The sequence below is a fragment of the Manduca sexta genome, chromosome 12 (assembly GCF_014839805.1).
Source record: "Manduca sexta isolate Smith_Timp_Sample1 chromosome 12, JHU_Msex_v1.0, whole genome shotgun sequence".
Lineage (NCBI taxonomy): Eukaryota > Metazoa > Arthropoda > Insecta > Lepidoptera > Sphingidae > Manduca > Manduca sexta.
In genome coordinates this window covers 11,651,158-11,674,967 of record NC_051126.1, presented here as the reverse complement: position 1 = coordinate 11,674,967, position 23,810 = coordinate 11,651,158, and the positions used below count along the sequence as shown (strand labels likewise).

Here is a 23,810-nt window from a genome sequence, read left to right as displayed (position 1 = left end):
ACTATGTATAGCTGCAGTGTTGTAGCGAGAAAAACTTCACGCGGGCGAAACCGCGAGCAACATCTAGTACATTCATAAAATCGAATTTACGTGTCTGTATAGTGAATATTTTTGTTGTTTGCTCAAATGTTCAGCGGAAGTATTACACTTAAGCACTCATTCAATTCAAAATTTAATGAAATATTTAAGGTTTATTCTGTGTAACAGATAGGGTGAGTCGTGGACAGGTGGACAAACGGGGGAGACTGGTTACTCGTGTCCTATGTTACGGGAAGGGTGTAGGAAGTCTGAGACATATCTAAGTCCACGCAAACGTTGTGCGCACAGTTAGTTCATAAATAAATGTCTTAATACCTAAGTGTTAGCAGTCTGAAGGATACAGATGTGTCGTATAAAGTATTTCTCAGACATGTGTAGGTTTTGCGGGGGACATTCAAAGAACTTCCTCGCTATTGTGCTATTGTTGTTTTCGTCGCAAGAAATATTGATACTAAACAATTCTTTTGAGCTATTTTTGCTGTGTATAAATTCATTTTTAAAAGAGCTTACACAGTGTTTCGTTTAACTAAATGCTGGGACGAACTGAATGATAGTAAACTGTTACTCATAAGTGGCAACAAAGCACTCATAGTTGGTTGGGACAATAAAAAACCCATTTTGAGGGCGGCACTTTTGCTTTATCGTTTTAAAATCAACTTTGTTAGTACAAGACATTAGTTCCATATTCAACCACAACATGACGAGGATTTTAATTTTCTTAGTCACATTAAATGTACTAGTGAGTGTAAGTGCTCTGAATAATTATTCCGCATCCGGATATAACATTGTGTGGAATGTAGCTGCGATAGCCTAGTTGGTTGTGGAACGGACTGCCGAAACAATGTCCGCAGGTTCAAAACCCAAGGGCACACACACCTCTGTCTTTTATAATTACGAGTGTATTTACATTGTTAATTATCGCTTGCTTTTATCGTGAAGCTATCGTGAGGAAACCTGCATACCTGAGAAGTTCTCTATAGGAATAATGACTTCTTACGTTTACGCGAATTTCAATAGAGAAGATCGTTGGAAGCTTCCACAAGTTTGGTATCCAGTTCTACGTTTAATTAAATCGGGACCCAAAAGATGGGCTGCCAGACTTTAAGGCACTGAGAGCTCATTCTGCGTCGATCGGAGTACCAACAGCTAAAAAATTTAAAAAGTTGTAAAATGTAGGTAGATATTATAACTTTGATTTTGCGGATGAACAACACCTCAGTCCCCCCACGTGACCGCTAAGGCTGCAGTCTTCGAAACTATGGGAGAAAATTCCTTCTCAGTAGTAGCGAAGATCAGTGTCCAACAGTGGGACAGTATATAATACAGGCAGAGGCGGCTTTTGGGGGAGGCGAGCCGAGCAAACGCCCAGGGCCTCGCGCGCGGGGCTTTGAAGGACTTTTTTCCGATCTTAACAAGCAAACTCGGGCGGTTCAAGCAAATCCGGGGAATTTACTTGCGCCGTCCGGGGCAACGCGTTGTATTTTTGATTTTGCCTGGGGCCTCGCGTCGACTAAGGCCGCCACTGAATACAGGTCTGATATTATATTTTGGAATCGCGTGCGTGATATAAAATATTTATCATCTGTAGTCACGCTCGTTATGTGATAACGTTGATAAGGGAATCCGTGACTTGTTTACAAATATATCTATTGTATCCGTAATCTATATAATCGCATTATTTTGATTACATAATTTCTTTTGTTATTTCACTTTATGTTAATTTGTAAAGGATTTTGATTAAGGTTAAGTTCAGTAAAGCTTTCGTTTAATTCGATTGGAATTTATAGTTTAAAGGTTGAAGTTTGTATTTGTAGGAAATTACGTTAAAAATTTCATGCTTTCTTTATGTTATGTGTTTTCTTCTATGTAAAATTAGAATATTGTGGTCTACATATTTTAATGAGGAGGCCCGTGCCCAACAGTGGGACAGTAATAATACAGGGCTAATATTATTATTATTATTTATTATTTTAATGTTATATAAGTTGCCTTACACATCGTCCATCTTTTTAGTTTGGAAAGCAATTTTCATTGAACAAAAATCGCAAGAAACTCATAGCTGTTGGCCCATCTTGAATACTTGGTTATGATAGTGGCTTTCATTATTTTACAGATAGTCTAATGTTTTCTAAAGAAATATTTTTAGGAACATTTTATTCTTAAAATTTTCCTCTTTTCTAATTGTGTAATAAAACCATTGAACTCAAACGTCAAATAAATATAATTTAGAAGTTAAATTGTGTACATTCAAACGCCCCATGAGCAAGAGTTAGTAATAGTAATTATAGATATTCGTTAATGTTTGGCAAGATATTTTTTTCTGGAGCAAAAAGAAATTGGCAACAGAAAATCTAGTACATTTATTTTAATACTCAAATTCGTGTACCCGACTCAACATTAATATTACACATCGACCTATAAGACATACAATACTCGGCAATGTATTTCACATATTGGGTTTAGAAAGAGATAAAGATAGCGGTTACGTAGAGCGTCGTCTCTGTCAGACACGTATATGACGTGATATCGCTGACTTGCCGATTACTGTACTTCTCAATTTATTTGCATCTTCGTGGAATAGCCGCGATGAGGTGTCGGTGTTTGTAAACATTTCCGTCTGAAATAGACATCCACTGGCACAACGTATTATTGAATCACAAATGGAGCAGATACAGGAACCAAGTCATTGGCTTTACATTTATGTGACGTTGGTTAGTATCTGAGTTTGGTCTGGTCGCGTCATATCTTTATTGAGTGACGTGGCCTCGATTTAGTCTTGAGGAAAATTCATTAAAATTGTAAGTAATTTATTTAGAGAGCTTATTCGTCCAATGAAGTCATAAAAGACGAATCTATCGCGATATCATAATACCGATTTTTTTTATTTCTTTAATAAACGTTATTTTAATTTTATTTTTATACGTGCAATGTGACCGCACTGCACCTGATGCCAAGTGGAGTGGGGTCCAATAGAATGTCGTCTAACGAGTGATGATTACTCTTCGGCAGTCGGTACAATTCTGCCGGTTCGTTGGCACCGGATATACATAGGCTGATCTCCGAAGCGACACACTTATGTGGGCCACTGTGGCGGGATTTGACACCTTGTGTACGGTGATCAGTACCGCCAGCATGTGGTGAAATGATATTCCATACTAAACCGACGCGTAACAAACACTACTATTAGACTTCCGAACTTCAAATACAACATGGCAGCCCAGACAGTGGTGACCTGAGCAGACGCGATGCTCCTGGGCGGGAGCAATAAAAAACAAAGATACCACAATTAAGTTCTTAGATAACATTATTAGTATATAAGGTGGTGATTTAAAAAAATGGTCCACAGTAAAGTCACTGCGCGAAGCCTCCATGTGAAGGCGAGGCCCTCTTTAGCGCGAGGATCCGTTTGCCAGTTGATATAAAGCTATAGACAGACAGTGTGTAATCTTTTAATTTAGTTCGATTTTCTCATGTGTTGTACTCAAGCATCCGTATTAATGTTGCAATATCGTTTGTGATATTGTATATTCATCGACAAGATATTGATGTTTTAGACAATATTAAGTTCCATATTATGTATTTTGGTTATTTTGTATTTTGTAATGGTCATTGACATGATTAAACTCTGCCAAATGTGAAGGTTAATACCTACATGCGTGTACAACCATGGTGATGTCACTAAAGTCACTTTCAGAAATTTTAGATTTCATTTCCATACATGTATGAATATTTGCACATCATTCAACATTTAATTGCAATTTATACAAGGAATAACAAGAATCTTCGTCAAATAAAAATTAAATCGGACGCAGTAGTCGATTGGCATAATACTTCGCTCATTGATATTAGCAAATTTCTTACATATATTCACGTATGCAAAGAAATTTGCTGAACGCATTAGGGATAAGACCGTAATTTCATTAAGCGCGAGGTGTTGGCGATAAATATCGATTGTATAGAGAATTGGTGTCATTTGTATTTTACAATTTGGTGCATAGTTTTATAGGAATAAGTATTCTTTTTCTTGACGGTCGGCAATGCAACCAATTCGGGCATTTCATAATCTTTAGTATATTCCCTTTTAAGATACAAGGATGTTTGTACATCTTCTAGTGGAAAATCAACGTAAAGCAACGTGTTGCGACTCCTAATAATTTACAAATTCTACTCACTAAAGCTTCCAGCTGTTGTCTACCCTTGCCTGTATTTAATAGTCAAACGTTTATCCGCAGCTGGCATGCCTAGACGCCGAGATGGAGGACGACGAGGCGCGTTCCGAAGCGACGTTCCGTTTCACGGTGCACAACTTCAGGAACCTGAAGGACTCGGTGCTGTCGCCGCCGTGCTACGTGCGCAACCTGCCGTGGAAGATCATGGTGATGCCGCGTCAGGCGCCGTCCCCTGACCGTCAGCAACAGAAGTCGCTCGGCTTCTTCCTGCAGTGCAACGGCGAGAGCGAGTCCTCGAGCTGGTCTTGTTACGCCATGGCGGAGTTGCGTCTAATCTCGCACAAGCCCGAGACGGAGACGTTCTTGAGGAAGATCCAGCATTTGTTTTACAGGTGGGTTCTGTTTTTTGCTGCCATGCACGTATGCGCAGGGCGGTTAGGTAGAGTAGACGAAAGAGAGAGAGAAAGAGAGATTGTTACGATATGCCCTTAGTTGACATAATTTTGTTTTTTTTTTTATAAACAGGCAAGGCAAATTGATCCCGCTGTACCTGACGGTAAGCGGAGTGGGGTTCAGATAAAATGTGGACTGATGAAAGCTAATTATCCCTCGCCAGTCGACACAATTATGTCGGCATGTTTGAATCTGGATATACGCAGGTTGAGCCCAGAACGCGACACACTAACGTGGACCACTATGCTTTATAATTGCAGCAAGGAAAACGACTGGGGCTTCTCCCACTTCATGGCGTGGAACGACGTTCTAGATCCAGAGAAGGGGTACATAAAGGACGACGCGATCACGCTGGAGGTGCACGTGACCGCCGAGGCGCCGCACGGAGTCTCGTGGGACTCCAAGAAACACACCGGATATGTTGGTGAGTTTGATACTATAGTGTATGGAATATGAATTTTGGCGCATAGTGTATGAGGAAGCGTAATAAATATGTGTAGGATAATGTACATACATAGAGGTGGATAGACGGATTTGTTGTTTTTTATATATGAACTGAGTTATGAGATATGGAGGTAACTTGTTTGATGATTATTACTATGTACCCGCATAAAACAAACAACAACAAAAAAAAAAAAATGAAACGAGCCAATCTTTGGGTCAATCGCGATAATTGAGCAATCGGTATAAAATTTACTTGCCACGTTTAAAGATGACTTCTTCCCATTGGCCACGTTTATTGATTTCGGCACTTAAGGTGTTAATCTATTTTATGTCTTATTATCTTGGTTTATTTATTATAGGCCTTAAGAACCAGGGTGCGACATGTTACATGAACTCGCTGCTACAGACGTTATACTTCACCAACCAGCTAAGGAAGGCTGTGTACAAAATGCCCACAGAATCTGACGACAGTACCAGGTAACAAAACATATAATGTGAAGTACCATCAAATAAAAAAAAAATATATATAAAACAGAATAAAGAAAAATTTTAAGTATCGTAGGGTAAAGGGCAGTTGTTTTTTTTTTATATAAAATGGCCACGACAAAATTACTCCACAACACCTGATGGTGAGTGAGCTAATATCAATATTTTTCTAAAACACCTGATGGTGAGTGAACTAATATCAGTATTTTTCTATAACACCTGATGGTGAGTGAGCTAATATTAGTATTTTTCTATACCACCTGATGGTGAGTGATCTAATATTAGTATTTTTCTATACCACCTGATGGTGAGTGAGCTAATATTAGTATTTTTCTATACCACCTGATGGTGAGTGATCTAATATTAGTATTTTTATATACCACCTGATGGTGAGTGAGCTAATATTAGTATTTTTCTATACCACCTGAAGGTGAGTGATCTAATATTAGTATTTTTCTATACCACCTGATGGTGAGTGATCTAATATTAGTATTTTTATATACCACCTGATGGTGAGTGAGCTAATATTAGTATTTTTCTATACCACCTGATGGTGAGTGATCTAATATTAGTATTTTTCTATACCACCTGATGGTGAGTGATCTAATATTAGTATTTTTATATACCACCTGATGGTGAGTGAGCTAATATCAGTATTTTTCTATACCACCTGATGGTGAGTGAGCTAATAGCAGTATTTTTCTATAAATATTATTTGGATACTCATTAAAACACGTAATATTTTCATCCGCAGATCTGTTGCTCTGGCACTACAAAGAGTGTTTTACGAGTTGCAATTCTCGGACAAGCCGGTCGGCACGAAAAAACTTACAAAGAGTTTCGGTTGGGAGACCCTGGACTCGTTCATGCAGCATGATGTACAAGAATTTCTTAGGGTGAGTTTATATGAACAGTAACAGCAAACTTCAGCCAGTTAAAGAAAAAATAAATATCACTTGTTTTGCTTATTTAAATAAAGTTACTACTTATTTAATTCAAGTGTTTTGAATTTAGATGTCTTCTTATACATTTGATTTTGGTTGACTCTTTATACATATAATACAGATTCTAAAGAAGCTGTATATGAGGACACTGTTTCCTTTTTTCGGAAAAATATAGTGTACAAACAAAAATGTTTAGTAAAGTTTCAATTTCGATTTATTTGTATAAAATGTTTAGGAAACGAAAATGTGAATACACATTTACACACATTTTTAGTCCCTTGCATATATTGTACTAAAACAATCTGTAATAACATGCAATAAATATTATTTTACCATGACCAGGTATTACTGGACAAACTGGAGAGCAAGATGAAGGGCACGTGTGTCGAGGGGACTGTTCCGCGTCTGTTCGAGGGCAAGATGACTTCGTACATCAAGTGCAAGAACGTGAACGTGTCCAGTACGCGAGTGGAGACCTTCTACGACATACAGCTCAATATCAAGGGCAAGAAGAATAGTGAGTTTCTCTATATTTCATACTGCAAGGCAGGTTTATTGTGAAATAAGTAGTGTGATAAATTTTATACTGCAAGGCAGGTTTATTGTGAAATAAGTAGTGTGATAAATGGTCTCGTACAAAATAAAATGGGTTCAATACTCTACCTATCTTTAAGGAAGTAAATTGGGATACATTTGCAGTTTCTATATGTCATCATTGAGTTGTAACATGACTGCAGAATCTTACAGTAGCTAATGTTGGTTATTCATTTAGACATATTGGAGCGTTCGTTGATGGAGCTCAAACATTAGTCATTTATTGTTTATAGCCAGATATGGCATTTTTTTATTAAACAAACTCATAGTAAATTAATAACTTTTAATTTCAGTCGACGAGTCGTTCAAAGACTACATAAGCACAGAGACGCTAGACGGCGAAAACAAGTACGACGCCGGCGAGCACGGCCTGCAGGAGGCGGAGAAGGGAGTGATATTCGCGTCGTTCCCGCCGGTGCTGCATCTACACCTCATGCGGTTCCAGTACGACCCCATCACGGATAGCTCCGTCAAGTTCAACGACAGGTGAGATTCGAGTTTACTCGAGTACTGATTGACGGCTTATCGTGGTTGTAGGATGTCGAAACATGCAACTAGTGTGTTGCGCCGGAGTGCAAGCCGATGCGTACATATTGTGGAACGATGATCATAGTCAACATCATCAGCTGCAGGATGTCCACTGCTGAACATGGACCTTCCCCAAAGATTTCCAGATCGATCTATTGGAAGCGGCCCGCATCCAGCGACCTCCTGCTACTTATGAATTCATCTGTCCACCTCGTGGGTGGACGTCCGATACTGATGATCATAGAGGATAATAATTATCTCTCGTTGAAACAAATTAAGATTTATGTAAGTAATGTTTGGTGTATACTCACAGATTCGAGTTCTACGAACATATCAACCTGGACGCGTATCTACAAGAGAAGCCGGAGACTCCCGCCGACTACACGCTGCACGCGGTGCTGGTGCATTCGGGCGACAACCACGGCGGGCACTACGTCGTGTTTATCAACCCCAAGGGGGACGGCAAGGTAAGCAAACACAAGAACACATATATATATAGCTGTAAAGGAGGATAGCTGGAAAGGAGCTGGATGCTTGTTTATAGAAAAGCTAAAAACGCCATACTAACCTTTTTTCTTTTAGCTGTTTTTTTTTATTTCTAAGGGTTTCGAGTATCTAAATCACCCGCCCGAAAGTCTGGTGCGTTTGTATAAGCCGGACCTACCAGTCTATCATTCTATATGTATATCAGGTTGAAAAAAAAGATTTGCTGTTTCTGAAGTTAGTGTGATCACTTGTACTCTATCCTCATTTAATCCCAAGAATTAATGTACGCTTGTGAAGTTCAAACTGGCTTTGTAATATGGCTCTTATACAAAATGAAATAATGTTTAGTAATGTTTTGTTTTTAGTGGTGCAAGTTCGACGACGATGTGGTGTCTCGCTGCACCAAGCAGGAGGCGATCGAGTACAATTACGGCGGTCACGATGAGGACATGGCGCTGACGGTGCGCCACTGTACCAACGCTTACATGTTGGTCTATATTAGGTGAGTCATCATTGTTATCACATATTTATTTTTTTTATTTAAGGATCGCCAACATGACATACAATAAAAATTACTAATGAGTGTATCGGTATATAGTTATGATCTTGGTGTCAAGTCCGTTACGCCCGTCTCAGTGACGCCGAGTGTGAACACGCCCTTACAAGTCACATAAATGTATATCTGGCTTACATTTATGCTTACTTTGTGGATGGAGATTTGTTTATATTTAAGTGTGTATTTTATTGATTTACATTAACAATGTCATCAACTTTTAGAGATTCACAATTGAAGACAGTTTTACAAGAGGTGACACAGGCAGACATACCCACAGAATTGAGTGAGAGATTAGCAGAGGAGAAGAGGATTGAAACGGTGGGTAAAATTCAGTATTCGTTGACTTACGCGTTATTTACCAATGCTAGTTACGTGGTATTAAACTAGATCCCCGAAGAGTGTAAAATTTTAATTTTTAATAGATATGAATTTTTGTCAAAACATAATCGCTATTTATACTGTTGAGTAATTTCTGGCCACGACTTTCCGCCATTTTTAATAAACGACCCCAATTGTCTTTTGCGATCTATCTCAAAAATGGCCCAATCAGAACAAAGATTTTATTGACATGCTCACAAATCAGTTATTTAATTGATTGATTTATTCTCGGAATCGGATTGAGATTGAGATTGGGTTCGTTTATTGAATACGGCTGTTAGTAATTTAAAGTTCTGGGTGATGTGAGGTCGGTTAGGCAAGCGTATCATCAATTCATTTGTAAGCAACCAATTGCGCAGTCTCCTAAGTGTACGTGTGTTTATCGACAGATCCGTCGCAAGGAGCGCAACGAGGCGCACTTGTACATGAACGTGAACGTGGTGCTGGAGGAGGCGTTCGACGGGCACCAGGGCAACGACCTGTACGACTGCGAGCGCGCGCACTACCGCGTGTTCCGCGTGCGCAAGCAGGCCACCGTCGCCGAGCTGCTCGACATGCTCGCCGACAGCTTCAAGTACCCGCTGCGGCATCTGCGGCCCTGGCCCTTCAGCGCACGCTCCAACCAGGTAACTGTACCTCTGTTGCACCAACAATGCTCGTCCATGCCAACGTGTCCAGCGTACGCTAATGAACGAACGCGAACGTGTGCGTATGGACCATGGTACGATTTCAATCGATGCAAACCACTCGCTGATGTTTACTCGCGCTCGTTCAGGTTTATACCCGGCATAAGAGTGCGCGTCAATGGATCTAAAACTATTTTTTACATGGAGTGATGAGGGACCCTAAAACGAAAAAAACGGAAATGGCATAAAAATCAAATCGCACGTGTGACACCATCATCTGATTCATAAAAATCGTAACATATCAATATTTCATCTTGTTACAGACATGCAGACCAACGTGCCTAGACATTGTGAACGACCAACACAAAACCGTGGCGGACATATCTGAGAACATGAATCCGTGGAACATATTCTTAGAACTTCTTCCTCCAGACTCTGGTCTCACGGCGCTGCCGACGTTCGACAAGGAGAACGATGTGGTGTTGTTCTTCAAGTACTACGACCCGAAACAGAAGCGCATACATTACTGCGGACACCATTACTTGCCGATAGCCAGCAAGCCGGCCGATCTCATACCGATACTTAATAAACGTGCTGGTGAGTTTTTTTTTATAGTAAATTGTTGGATAATATAACTGTATACCCTACTTGGGAGTGGAACGGACTGCCGAGACGAATGTCCGTATGTTCAAAACTCAAGGGTACGCACTTCTGACTTTTCTTCAAGTTATTACATATTCATTGTGAATTATGCTTTAATGGTGAAGGAAACCTATGTACCTTCATAAGAATTTCGAAGGTATGCGAAGTGTGCCAACCCACACTAGGCCAGCGTGCTGGACTAAAGTGTCAGTCGCGCGAAATGGAGACTGCCTCGTTCCGTTCTGACAGACCCAGAGGACGACATAACTCTATCCGCCTTAAGCACGAGCATCTAAAGCTCACACACTCAACACGACCGCAGTTCCCTCCTCGCCGTTGAGTACTTGGCCGCGTTTTCCGTCCTCCCGATTCTTCTGGTAGTTCCGGCTCGCGTGCTGACGATAACTAGGTGGACTGTAAGTCGCTCCACGCACCTCGCGAACACCCATAATCTCTGATATCTCATCCTCTCCCAGTGATCGTTCTAAACCGTGGTTCTTGACCCGTTAGTGGGTCGCCCTCAGCATGATCACTTATGGCTTGAGTGCCTAAAGCATTCACACGAAAGTCCGGTGTGTTTGTATAAGACGGCCATGCTAAGTTAACTAAGTTAGTCACGAACAAAAACAAAGTCAGAGACGATTCTCGTAACAATCACGATTTTTCCAGCCCACATTCTTATATAAGCTCATTTTGCCAGGATTCCCTCCGGACACACCCCTAGTTCTCTACGAAGAGATCAAACCGGACTTCGTTGAGAAGATAAGCAACTACAACGAGCCGCTCGAAAAGGTATTATTTATCAGTTTTATCCTATCAAACCTTTCATTAGACGTAAGCTTTAGTTACCATACACACTTGTGTATATCTATAATGTACTTTATTGTATTATGTTTATTTAATAATGTCGATGATAATGGATTATTGAAAGTTGTATATTGAATATATTAGAAAACAAAGTTTGTATAATATAATAAGTATTACAAATTGCAAGGGGTCATTTCTGACTCTAAATGAAAAGTTTTCCAAATTATAAATATTGCTGACAGTTTTCTTTGGCCGTAAGATGGTTACATAATGCTTTGTAATAATTTATTTTTCACTTGAATGGTTTGTTTTCGTATATCACAATTTAGTTTCGGAATTTGAATGAAAAAGGTTGATAGTACTATCAACCTTATAAATATATATTTACAAGGTATTCACAGTATAATATTTTTAAGCCATATTTTCTGAATTAAAGTGAAGTCTGTTGCATATGACTCTAAAACAGCTAGCTAAGATTTCGATCATGATCTGCATCTATTTTTGAAATTAAAAAAAAAACACCTTTAATATGTCCCCAAGAATGAAATGGACGCCCAGCCCGAATAATCTCCCATCGACTATAGATATATAGATATTATTATACTTGTATGTCCTGTCGAAATTATCATATATACGACCATCACGGCCTGCTATATGGATATTTACGGTACGGATTAGCGACTATTGCAAGTAGCTTTTGTACGCACTGTGTCTATATCTGTTTAGTATTTTTTTTACTGTGGTTTCTATAAATGTGTTTTTTCAAATTCAAATACTTCATACTTCATACTAATTCTCGTATATATTCACATTTTGTAATAGGTGACGTCCGAATGTTTGATAACATTGGGCATAAGATTGCACTTTATGTGACGTCACCTATCTACGTAGAACGTGGCATAATATGTAAGAGTCCGTCTGGGTTGGTACCATCGTAATTTCTATTTCGGCCGCCAAGCAGCAGTGTATAGTCACTGTTGTGTTCCGGTTTGAAGGACATTATAGCTAGTGTAACTACTGGACATGATAAGATTAAATCCCATGTCTCAGGATGTCGAGCGCAGCGGAATACCAAACAATACTTATAATTTAAGGTGTTGGATATTGTTTCTTTTGCTTATGGGCAGTCGTATCGCTTACCATCAGGCGAACGCAAGCTCGACTCGTCATTCAAAGCAATAAAAAATGTACCTATAGGGTTAAACCAGTTTGACGCACGTTGCTATACGTTGCTGAAAAATATGTTGCGCGCCATCAGTTCCGCGTCATTTGTTGCCCAAAGAATTACTAGGCTCAATTACGTGATATATTCGGTTACGAACAATAAAAGCATATTTTGGGAACCACTTGTAACAAATATTACTTTATTATATTTTCATTATTGCTTTAACATTTTATTTCTTTTTAATTTTCGGTGTTGGGCAATACAATTATGTAGATAATAGTATAGAGCTTGGATATTGATGTCTTTTTCTCTAAATTATGAATGTTTCTTTTTGTGTGCCGTTTTATTTTGCTTATCTACATCTATGCTTCAAAATCTTGATGTAATTTTCTACTTGATGTTTATAAAACAAAGTACCCACTAGCTATTAACCACAAGGTGATAGTGGAAGGTGACGGTAGATTCGAATGTTTTAATAGCCTTTTGTCAATTTTGGTGGTTCTATTAATTAACGAATATGTGTTTAATTTACGGCTTGTATTCACGGTTTTACATGCGTTCTAAATGAGAATAGTTATGGCAAAGACTGGGATTTAATTGGAAAAATAGACAAACTAAAAGGTATGTTATCTAATTAAACCATGTCGATATTTGTGTCTTTATACCCATAGAGGACCAATATTGATAAAAATAATTTTGGCCACTAATGTAAACTTACATTTTGGTAAACAACATTACAAAAAATTGTGTATTGATTAAATTCAATGTTGTTTAAAATTTGACACATAAAACAAAATGGCCGCCGCCCCTATTCGAATTTGGAACGCGTAACGGCATGCACACCGCTTGTACATTGCCATTTGAATCTGCCTACCCTCGGATTGAGTCGTGTGCACGCGGCCAGGTATTGGACGAGCTGATGGACGGTGACATCATCGTGTTCGAACGCGCCGACCATCGACACGAGGACCTCGAGCTGCCGACCTGCCAGGACTACTTCAAGTACATATTCTACAAGGTGGAGGTGCAGTTTGTGGACAAAACTGTTCCTAATGATCCCGGGTGAGTGTTTCTATTATATAATGATAGTTTGTGATGGTAAAGAAATTAAAATTGGTGAAGAAATATGAACGCAACCTCCTTGTTAATGTAGGTTATAACAACTGAATAGGTTTCTTCTAAAAACAAAAAATTGCACTCACCGTCTTTTTTCATGCTTCAACTCGTGTAATTCCTAATAAAAACTAACTCCGTTTATATACGATAATTTATTATTTTATCAGTAAACGGCACAGGATACGCATAAACAGTGAAATTACGTGGAGTGTCATGGGTCTGCAGTCTCACTCCTTTTCAATCTGAGATTTGGGCTTGGGTTGAATTAATTTACTTTCGATGTCATTGGCTTCGTGATTTATCAAACACGAGCATTGTTCTAAGGTTCAGAAATTTATAGTTGTTCTACACACCATGACTGCTTCCCAAGGTTTAGATTGATACATAATTAATTTATTACAAGATATTGCTTGCAGTGTTAAATGTATGTACGAAATTGAAGTTCAAATATTCTTGAGTATGTTAAACGTCCAATGAAGTAGTTTTGTATGATTCAGTTGTACTTGACTTGTGACTGGAAAAGTCACTTGATTGTCAAGTATCGATATAAAAAATTATATATACGATAAATAGTGATACCGAACTCATCAGAGCTGAAGTTAGTTAAGCGGTGCTGATTCTATACGTTTTTGTTTCTGTACAATAAATAAGATGTTTATGTGTGTGTAGAGAAATAAATGGTTTAAATCTCCAGATAAAGTAGTCAAACCACTAGGGAGTATTTCAATTTATATCGATATCCGACATTCATTGTCTCTTACCGATATTTGAATTGAAATACGAATTGATAAAAATTTTATATGCTATCTATGATTGATTTTTTTTATACTTACAAATAAATGTGTCAGGCTCTGGATTTGAATGCATTGAACAAATGTCTCAGATTCACAATGGAGCTGTCCATGCAGATGCGCTACGACCAGATGGCGCGCGCGGTCGGACAGAGGCTCAACGTCGATCCATACTTAATACAGTTCTTCAAATGTCAAAAGTAAGTAAGATAAATTGTTTAATGCAGATTATTGAGTTGCTAATAAACTATATTTTAATCTTGTCGACAAAGTTAATACACTAGATACGATAAATTGAGCTTTAATGAGTCATTATATAGATATTGTGTTTTTACTGATGGGTTCTATTGGCATCGAACCATAAGACCCTGAGGCATTATAGCTGTTACAGTAAAGTACCACTGTTGGTCATGTTGTATGTCTTGTATAGCAAAGTCGCTATTGAATTTAGAAAACTTTTCCTGCTTTGAATTACAAGACGAGCTTGCCGTTCGCCTGACGGTAAGCGATAAGACATAAACAAAAACACCATCAACACTTTGAATTACAAAGTATTGTTTGGTATTACACTGCGCTCGAATTCTTGAGACATGAGATGTTAAGTCTCATTATGTCCAGTAGTTACACTGGCTGCAATGTCCTTAAATTCGGAACACAACAGTGACTACAAACTGATTGATGGCAGAAATGAACATTGCGGTGGTATCTACCCAGGCGGACTCACACATATGGTACCACCAGTACCTTGCTCATATGATGAGTAAATAATATTAAAGCAAGTAATAGATTTATGTTTTGATACTTGTTACAGCTACAAAGATACGCCCGGCCTGCCTCTCAGATATTCTTACGACGGTATACTTAAAGATTTACTCGTTTATTGTAAACCAAAGTGCCCTAAGAAATTGTTCTACCAGATTTTATCTATTAAAGTTAACGAATTGGACAACAAGAAACAGTTTAAATGTTTATGGGTGAGTAGTGGCTGTTGGAATATTTATAAAAAAATAGTTTAATTATAATGTATTTATTTATAATGTTTATTATGTGTAAAATTAAAAATTACTGTGTTATATAGTTGGATAAAATCTGTCTGAGAAGTATATATATTTAGTATAAATACATACTGTGATTCTAGTAATGTTTCCACAGCTCTTTTAAAAACTTGATAAGATCTTCGTGAAGTATAAAGTTTTTACGTAATTTTCCAGGTGGGTCCAAATTACAAAGAAGATAAAGAATTAATTTTATATCCAAACAAAGGTGGTAAAGTGGCAGATATATTGGAGGAAGCAGCTAAAGTGGTAGAGATGTCTCCAGAAGGATCCGGCAGGTAGTTTATCTTAATATATTTTTTTTACCATAATCTATATTATACCACACTATATTATACCTCCTGCAATGATTAAATTATAAACTTATTATATGAAGGTATAAAAAATAGTTTTGATTAATGGTTTATTTATGAATCATATGAGACGGCGATAGCCTAGTTGGCCGTGGAACGGACTGCCAAGACGAATGTCCGCAGGTTCAAATCCCATGGACACACACCTCTGATTTTTCTAAAATCATGTGTGTATTCTTTATGAATTATCGTTCGCTTTAACGGTGAAGGAAAAACATCATGAGGGAACCTGCATACCTGAGAATTTCTTAATAGGAATTTCGAAGGTGTGTGAAGTCTACCAATCCGCACTAGGCCAGCGTGATGGACTAAGGCCTAATCCCTCTCAGTAGTAGAGGAGGCCCGTGCTCAGCAGTGGGCAAGTATATAATACAGGGCTGATATTATTATTATTAAACATATATACATTAATATCTATGTCTATAATGTAATGATTATATTCGTTGTTCGCAGGTTAAGGATCGTGGAGGTGTCGTGTCACAAAGTATTACCGGGGCCGGACCCCGAGCTCACGCTCGACCAGGTGACCATCTCGCCGCCCAGACTCTACAGAATAGAGGAGATACCCAGAGATGAACTGCATCTACAGGTTATTTACATTTTAGTTAGAGTATAACAGTATTCGTGCTTTTTGGCGTACCCAAGTCGTTACCTCAACCGCTTTCATCTTTTGACATTCCTTACTCCTTAAAATAAAGGCTAGAAGTCGATAGTGACTATATTCAACGTATAAAAAAGATTGGGGAATAGATATATTTGTTCTCTGGCGTTTAGAATTAATTTTGATTCTAGGGTTTTTTTAAGGAAAATTTGAACTGTGGTAAATAAAATACTAACTATTTATTTGTAGGATACAATAAAATGTGCCGATGCAAATCTTGCTGACATTGCACAAGCCTATATCATATTATGTTTAATATACGTATTGGAGACGGTTACGACCTCAACACAAGCTTTGGTATAGGCCAGGAATGATCTAAGGTTCACTCACAAAACTGGCGTGATAAAAAAATAAACTTATCTAAGACTTGCGACTCGTGTCGCGCCGCCAAACGCCAGGGCGGGACAACATCTCCATGCGTGGCGGCGGTTCTGGTGGATAGTTTGTTGTTTTGGCGCCGCAATGTGTTAATAACATTGTTATCGCAGGAGGACGAGGCGCTGGTGCCGTGCGCCCACTTCCAGAAGCAGGCGTACGCGACGTTCGGCATCCCGTTCTACGCACGCGTCAAACACAACGAGCCCTTCACCGCCGTCCGCGACCGCTTGCAGAAGAAGCTCGATATACCGGATAAAGAGTGGGAAAAGGTAAGAACCCTTTCAATGTGGTCCACACTACATCGATATTGTAGTGTATGAAAAACATAAAAAATTACTTCTTTGTTTACAAATCAATACTTTACAGAGTTCTTTTCATAATCAGGTATCGAATGTGTATGACGAAGGTATATCGATTCCAATATTTAAAAATTGTTTTAGAATATATCTCAAAAAGATATTTACAATATAGACATCAATTACGAGTCGATAAATCGATACTAAGTTGATATAGATTTTTCCAAATACTATAAAAATATGATAGAATTTCCCTATGAACAATCTTTTTAATTCTTAATTAGTATTGAAAACCTGCATCCAAAATAACAGCCGCAGCGATACTATATTTCATTTAGTGTAATAAGTTATTATTTATTTGTTTCAGTACAATTTTGCTATAGTAACAAATGGCAGACCTAACTACATAAGTGAAGGAGCGACAATAAACATATTCGACTTCAGGCCGAGTAGTAATGCAAGTGAGTATTGACTTGTTCATTTATTTACTGCCAAATTAAATTAACTTTTTAATTATTTGAAATTTTAAAACATAATCATTTTTTGTAAAAAAATATTTTATTACAAGATCCCAAAAAAATATTGAATTAAATCTGTTCACACATTTTGTTCACTTTGATATTTCTTTAACGCATTAATAAATTTATATGAGTAGTATAAGCTAAAAGGGCTGGCAATTCAGGCTAGTCCTAAAGGAATAGGTGCTAAAATAGACTAGATTTGTCCCTGCCAGACGCGTCGGGTCGGCCGTGGCTGGGGCTGGAGCACATCAACAAGACGCCGAAGCGCTCGCGCGTCAACTACCTCGAGAAGGCCATCAAGATATACAACTGAGCGCGGCGCGGCGCGATAGTAACAGCCTGACGACACCACACCGGCACGGACCGGCGGTCCGACAGACCGGCGGACCGACTGCCGCATCCTAGCTCTAACGACTGCAACTGCAACAATGTAATTTATCAAACAAATAGATGTGTGAGAGCGTGTATGCCTTAAACGCCATGTTACTATCGCATGGATATGCAATAATAGCCTTATGTACACGATATACTTCGCGACACCAATACGATTACTTCCTTTACAACGCTATTTATTCTATTGTAGTTAATTCGGTTTACGCGGAATGTTTTGTAGGCGACAGAGTAGTCCTGCTAGTTGTTCACATTGTTTTTGTACCGTTGACTGTGGAATGCGCGCGCCTACGCACCTCACTGTTGCATCGATGCTTGGACTATCGACGTTTCATGACAATGAGTCTCTAAAGAAGACACCTACAAAATATATCGATTTAAATTATTCAGTGAAGTGGTTTTCATTGATAATTCTTAAAATTATTAATTATTGGGATTAGTCAATTGAGATCGTGTTATCAATAAATATTGTAACATTAATGCTCTAATAGTGAGGTGACAGCAGTGCGCGCGAATAGAAGCCTTTGTATGCCTTTAATGACAGCATTTACGGCTTAAAGTGAAGCCGACAGGACGACAGTGGGATATATCGGCAATGTTGCGTATGATGAATATCATCAGTTTATCATATAGTGTACTTCTTTAGTCTACGCCGCGTGTAAGTTTTGTGGTCAAAGTATGTCAATTTTGTTTTTTTTTTCAATTATTATATTAGCATTACCGTTGCGTAGTGACGCCCGTTTAGGTAATCTGATTCATTCGTACGTTACGCATCGACTATCCGGACGAGCCTCGCTGCGTTCATAGGCTGTGCCAATATCATTTCGAGCTTGTTTCACGTCATGTTTTTTGGTGATTCGGCAAAATTAAACATACAGTTACGCAATAAGGTATAGATTACTGTAATACGATGAGTTATAGCTACGATGTTTAAAATTATATAGACGGATGTGCCTGTGTGAACGCTTGCTTAATTAAGTGGCCTGTACAAATTAACAATCATGGATTCAGTACCTAAATACTGGTAAATTAACTATTAGACGAATAATAACCCGAATTATAACCGACTTTTATTTTCGTTTCCATTCATTCGAGACGAATAATTAGATAATGTAAATGGACAATTGTATTTATCTTTTTTTTTACAAAAAAAACTTTTAATACGTACTTAGAACATTTAATTATGTATTATATATTGTTCGATCCCGCATTGAAAATTAAACCGTTAATAAAAAAAACATCGAGTTTAGCACAATTTTACGATAAACCTGAGTAACGGACGAAATTAATAAATAATGCTAACAATTTTCAGATCTATCGAGAAAGTAAACCAATCAAAACAATGCATAAGTGGGCGTGGCGCTCATACTTTACTCCGATTGGTCCATTTCTACGGTCGATCCGAAGATAGATCGATCGTTTATTAATTTCGATCACCATACAACTTTAAAATACTATGTTATTTTGATTCAAGGAAATTACAACATCCTCATAGCAAAATTACAATATCTTGTTTAGTTACGGTATGATTTTCAATGTGCGGATATGTTGTCATTTTTAAACTTTGTCTTAAATTTAGACGTAGTTGTCGCACATTTGACAAATATTGGAATAACATGCGTTACGTATGAAGACTGCAAGTCGCTTAAATACAACACTATATTTATACAATCAATACAAAAGATATGTATATATTTTCTGATGCGAAGAAGAGTTTCGGGTGCACGCTTGTTGGCAATAATTAAACTTAAATATTTGTGTCGGCGTTATTTTTGTATTGTCGTGATGTGGAATTGTAAATCGGATGCATTCAATTGGTATTGTGATTGTAAACTAGTGTAAAAGCGTAAGCTTGTACATAGCTGTTTCATCTTTAGAAAGTTGTAGGTTTTGCGCGTTGTATAGGGTGATAACTAATTGCTGTGAATTCTAACGGTGTGTTTTTATAGAAATTTTTCGTATACAAATGTTTCAATGATTGTCGAATTACCAAAAGGCCGGTGTGCGATTGAGGTTACAATCCGGGGGCTGTGCCCCCCACCTGTACTTTATATGCACGTATGTATAACGCTTGCACTCTATTGTACGTCCCGGCTCAGAGCCTGAACATCAATGCATGTACCTTATTACTATTTACTATTTAATTTTTTTACACGACCTGCCAGAGAAAATAAAATGTTACGTTATAAAATATGATTATGTCGAAATTATGTATATATATGATGTAATAAATTAAGAAAAAAAATACAATAAGTTTTCGTAAAGATGCCTTAGACGTTTTAAGACATTTTGTAGTATTTCCAACACGAGCAGTGCCGCTTCTATAATTTCTGCCCTGTTTAGTTCGGGTTGTGTCGCGGGGGTCGCGGGGGGCGCGGGGCGGGGGCGGCGCGGGGGCCCGGCCGGCCCTGTCCGCCGTCGCGTCGCTCGCGATCCCTGTTCGACTCGTATTTATATTTTTCTTATTTAACATTTTGTGTGTCGGTTCAGTAATTTTCCTTAACACGGTTTTGTGGTTATTTGAAACGAACTTAGAAGCATAGTGGCTTAGACGTACGTTAAAAAAATATATTGTGGCAAATGGGATTATAGTCTACTAGTTGATTTACCTGCGGGACCTTCTGACGAGGCTTGAACCACGGAGGGCGAATCACAGCTTCAGCAAACATGGAATGTGTTCCAATGTTTGTCATGTTGGATTTGAATGTTTCACTGAATATAATCCTATATTTGTTATTTTTGTTTGTTTTGGACATATTCAACCCCAGTGCACGCTCGCGACGCACGACGTCGAAGGAGTCGTCATAAGTTAACACCCTTTAATACGAGAAGAATGGATTGTTAGGAGTTTAACTTGTAAAATTAAAACCTTTTTTTATTAAATTATTGTTTTGAATTATCCATTGTGTTGGATTCCTCTCAGGTGTTGTGACTTTTTCAATTTCTCGCACCTCTTAATGTACCTATGAATATACCGTAAATTGGTGGTGGATTTCTATAGTTTGGATGTTATACAAAATGGAATATTATGATCTATGACCTCTGCACCGACCACACGTCTGCCTTGATTGAAGGATTATCAAGGTTTGGCGACGGAAATTGACTAGGTAGCTTTCAGTGCGACATTTTGATAATCCCTAATGGAAACATTTACACGAGGTAAGTATTATTTAAATTCTAAATTTTAAAGAATAAGCCGATGCGTCAGTAGACTTTCATCAGTGTTTGAATAACCCTACATGTAATTTTTGCAAATAGGATACAGTCGGGAATGTTGGGTTGCATAAGACATATTTTAGTCTGCACTGAACAGTCATCATAGATTAGAGAAGTGGGTTGCACTTCATGAAGCTGTCGAGTAAGAATTAATTTAAAAGTGACTAGCGATAGTTGTTTTTTTTAAATATATAGAATTGCTACAAAAAGACGTGTTGACCATACATTCGCTTTTTCCCTTTTCTGTGACGATATTGGGCAGTCCACTTCTCAATGCTAAAAACAGGCCTCCAATATGTAATTTGCGTTCATCAAATTCCGGCAATCATATAATGCACGGTAATATGGTGAAGTATGACACGGTAAATGTTTTTGCCTTGATTGCAGATTAGGGCTAAAATACGATGCTTCCACCTTACTGTGTCCATGGTAATTATATCGGCTACATAAACAGTCAACAGGTCTGGAAGTTATGGGATGCAACTGAAGATTTTTTTTTTTACAAAATACATGTAAAGTTATGCACTATAAAGACCACATTGACATAACTGTACAGGACAAAGCAATTAGTAATCCCCCGTGCCAATGGTAAGAATTAACTTGTGTTATGGGCACCGGAGGCACTACAAATAATACTATAGGACAAATAAACTGAAGCATTATTATGGATCTAGGCCTCTGTTGCCGTAGCATACCTATACCGTAGAGGCTCGTGGATAATCAATCGATAGGAACTGCACTCACCTACATAAATCGCGGAACAAATTCAAAATTTCAAATCACCAACTTTTTATTTTTTTTTAATTATTAAAGTAAACTATCGGTGGTTTGATGTTTTGATTTTGTTTGGATACTTTTGTGCCTGATTGAATATAAATTCGTTTGGTTCTGATGTGTCCAGCTTCAAAAATGCCCTCAGTCTATGTTAGGATTGCCTTGGTGGCGTAGTAATGTCGTAGGAAAGATTAAGGACTTGGTGTTATGTTTAAAAGTTCCAATTCATGAATGGGAGCAGGCGTAAGTATGATTTAGACATTATACAGGCAACAGTGTGCAAAATAGTATTTGCGCGTTATTTATTGACTGCCTCGGTGGAGTAGTTGTACTGCATGTGCGGTACGGCAGCGCTCTGAGGTCCTGGGTTCGAATCCCGGGTTGGGCAAAGTGACATTTGGGATTTTCTGCTCAATATCATCCCGGAGTCTGGAATTTGTGCTCGTCCCCCTATAACATCCTAGGACGGAACACACTCGGCGAAAAGTGGGTGCCCTGGTTGCAACTCTGCATACCTCTGCGGATAAATGCGTGATGATGTGTGTGTTTGTGCGTTATTTCTTGACAGTAGGAATAATGATGGGCGATGCTAACAGATTGATATCCAACATAATACGAAGGATCTATGTAATACCTTTTCAGAATTAGATTAGGAATTTCAGAGTACCTTCTACATCTCAACTTGGCTATGTATAATATTGGTAGGTAAGTATACCCAGATAGGTAGTTTGGATGGAAGAGGAAACCTAGTGGGCTGCTAGCTAGAATGAACTCGCCATGTCTCATGTATGGACCAAACCTTTATTATGGATTACCGGCATTTCCCAAAAAACGTTTTTCGTATCACTACATAGTATAAAACAAAGTCGCTTTCTCTGTCCCTATGTGTGCTTAAATCTTTAAAACTACGCAACGGGTTTTGATGCGGTTTTTTTAATAGATATAGTGATTCAAGAGGAAGGTTTATATGTATAATAATAACATCCATTAACAATTATTCAAGAGGAAGGTTTATATGTATAATAATAACATCCATTGCACCCGTGCGAAGCCGGGGCGGGTCGCTAGTAGTATAATATATGACCATCGCATTAGGTGCCTTACCTACCCTGCGGCTCGCCAATCGCTTGCCCATAGAGTAAGTAATATACTACGTAAGACGCTTGCCGTGGAGTAACCCACACGCACATATTAACGAGGACTATCTTTTATTTCGTTAACATGCAATTTAATTTTTAAGCTAGCTGTGTAAGCTCATTGCTTCAAATATCACTCGAGGTTTAATTGGGTTAAACCAGGAAAAAAGAGACTTATTATAATCGATTAATTATGTTTTTTTTTCAATACAGTTTACCATGGTCCCTATTTAAAATCATTGTTCCATAATAAATTCGTAAAGTAGATTGAACAAAGTATTGCCGCTAGTTTTTTCGGTCTAGCTCGAGTGGCTTCGGTAAATCGACACACATTGTATTCAGTTTTAAAATTACATGTTTAGACAATCTAGCCAAATTTTTAAAATGGTAATTCTATTATAGAATTTACTCATACTGCTTAATGCCAAATAACTTATAGAAGTTAGAACTGGTTAAGTAAATAAGGCTGATTAAAGTCCAAAATTGGGAGATTTATTTAAGAAAATCCATGGTCCATATATGGTGCATTTACTCCATGTTGTAAAAAGTTTTATTGATCGAGTCAAGGTACATCATTCCGACTCCTGAGTACTATAAACCTAGTACCTATTTAATGAAAACGTTATTGCTAAATATGCAATAATTCATACACGAAGATAGGTCTGTGTCCTGTAATTAGCTTAAGCCTAGGTAGGTACATATTATAAGTAGGTCATATTTGTATGTAAGGGGTATACCGGTAAATCTTTAGATAAACTAATTAGCAAGCTGGTATGCTAATTGTGATGATTTTTAAAAAATATTAA

General features: G+C 38.1%; 1 protein-coding gene across 6 annotated transcripts in view; it reads left to right on the top strand.

Moving 5' to 3' along the window:
- Window positions 1-20,761, top strand: part of LOC115440747 (ubiquitin carboxyl-terminal hydrolase 7) — a 28,992-nt gene extending 8,231 nt beyond the window's left edge. For 2 of the 6 annotated variants that reach the window (XM_030165177.1, XM_030165182.1), the window contains 20 exons: window positions 4,272-4,600; window positions 4,922-5,085; window positions 5,465-5,582; window positions 6,346-6,487; window positions 6,878-7,052; window positions 7,423-7,615; window positions 7,971-8,124; window positions 8,509-8,645; window positions 8,921-9,017; window positions 9,467-9,703; window positions 10,027-10,300; window positions 11,046-11,137; window positions 13,222-13,379; window positions 14,317-14,424; window positions 15,036-15,198; window positions 15,436-15,557; window positions 16,086-16,221; window positions 16,782-16,940; window positions 17,335-17,428; window positions 17,701-20,761. In XM_030165177.1, the coding sequence (XP_030021037.1) occupies window positions 4,272-4,600; window positions 4,922-5,085; window positions 5,465-5,582; window positions 6,346-6,487; window positions 6,878-7,052; window positions 7,423-7,615; window positions 7,971-8,124; window positions 8,509-8,645; window positions 8,921-9,017; window positions 9,467-9,703; window positions 10,027-10,300; window positions 11,046-11,137; window positions 13,222-13,379; window positions 14,317-14,424; window positions 15,036-15,198; window positions 15,436-15,557; window positions 16,086-16,221; window positions 16,782-16,940; window positions 17,335-17,428; window positions 17,701-17,801 (3,153 nt within the window). In that variant the 3' untranslated portion in view covers window positions 17,802-20,761. Of the gene's footprint in view, window positions 1-4,271; window positions 4,601-4,921; window positions 5,086-5,464; window positions 5,583-6,345; window positions 6,488-6,877; window positions 7,053-7,422; window positions 7,616-7,970; window positions 8,125-8,508; window positions 8,646-8,920; window positions 9,018-9,466; window positions 9,704-10,026; window positions 10,301-11,045; window positions 11,138-13,221; window positions 13,380-14,316; window positions 14,425-15,035; window positions 15,199-15,435; window positions 15,558-16,085; window positions 16,222-16,781; window positions 16,941-17,334; window positions 17,429-17,685 lie in introns of all 6 variants that reach the window. The other 4 variants (XM_030165178.1, XM_030165176.1, XM_030165175.1 and 1 more) reach the window with 4 other exon arrangements.
- The last annotated feature ends 3,049 nt before the right edge of the window (window positions 20,762-23,810 follow it).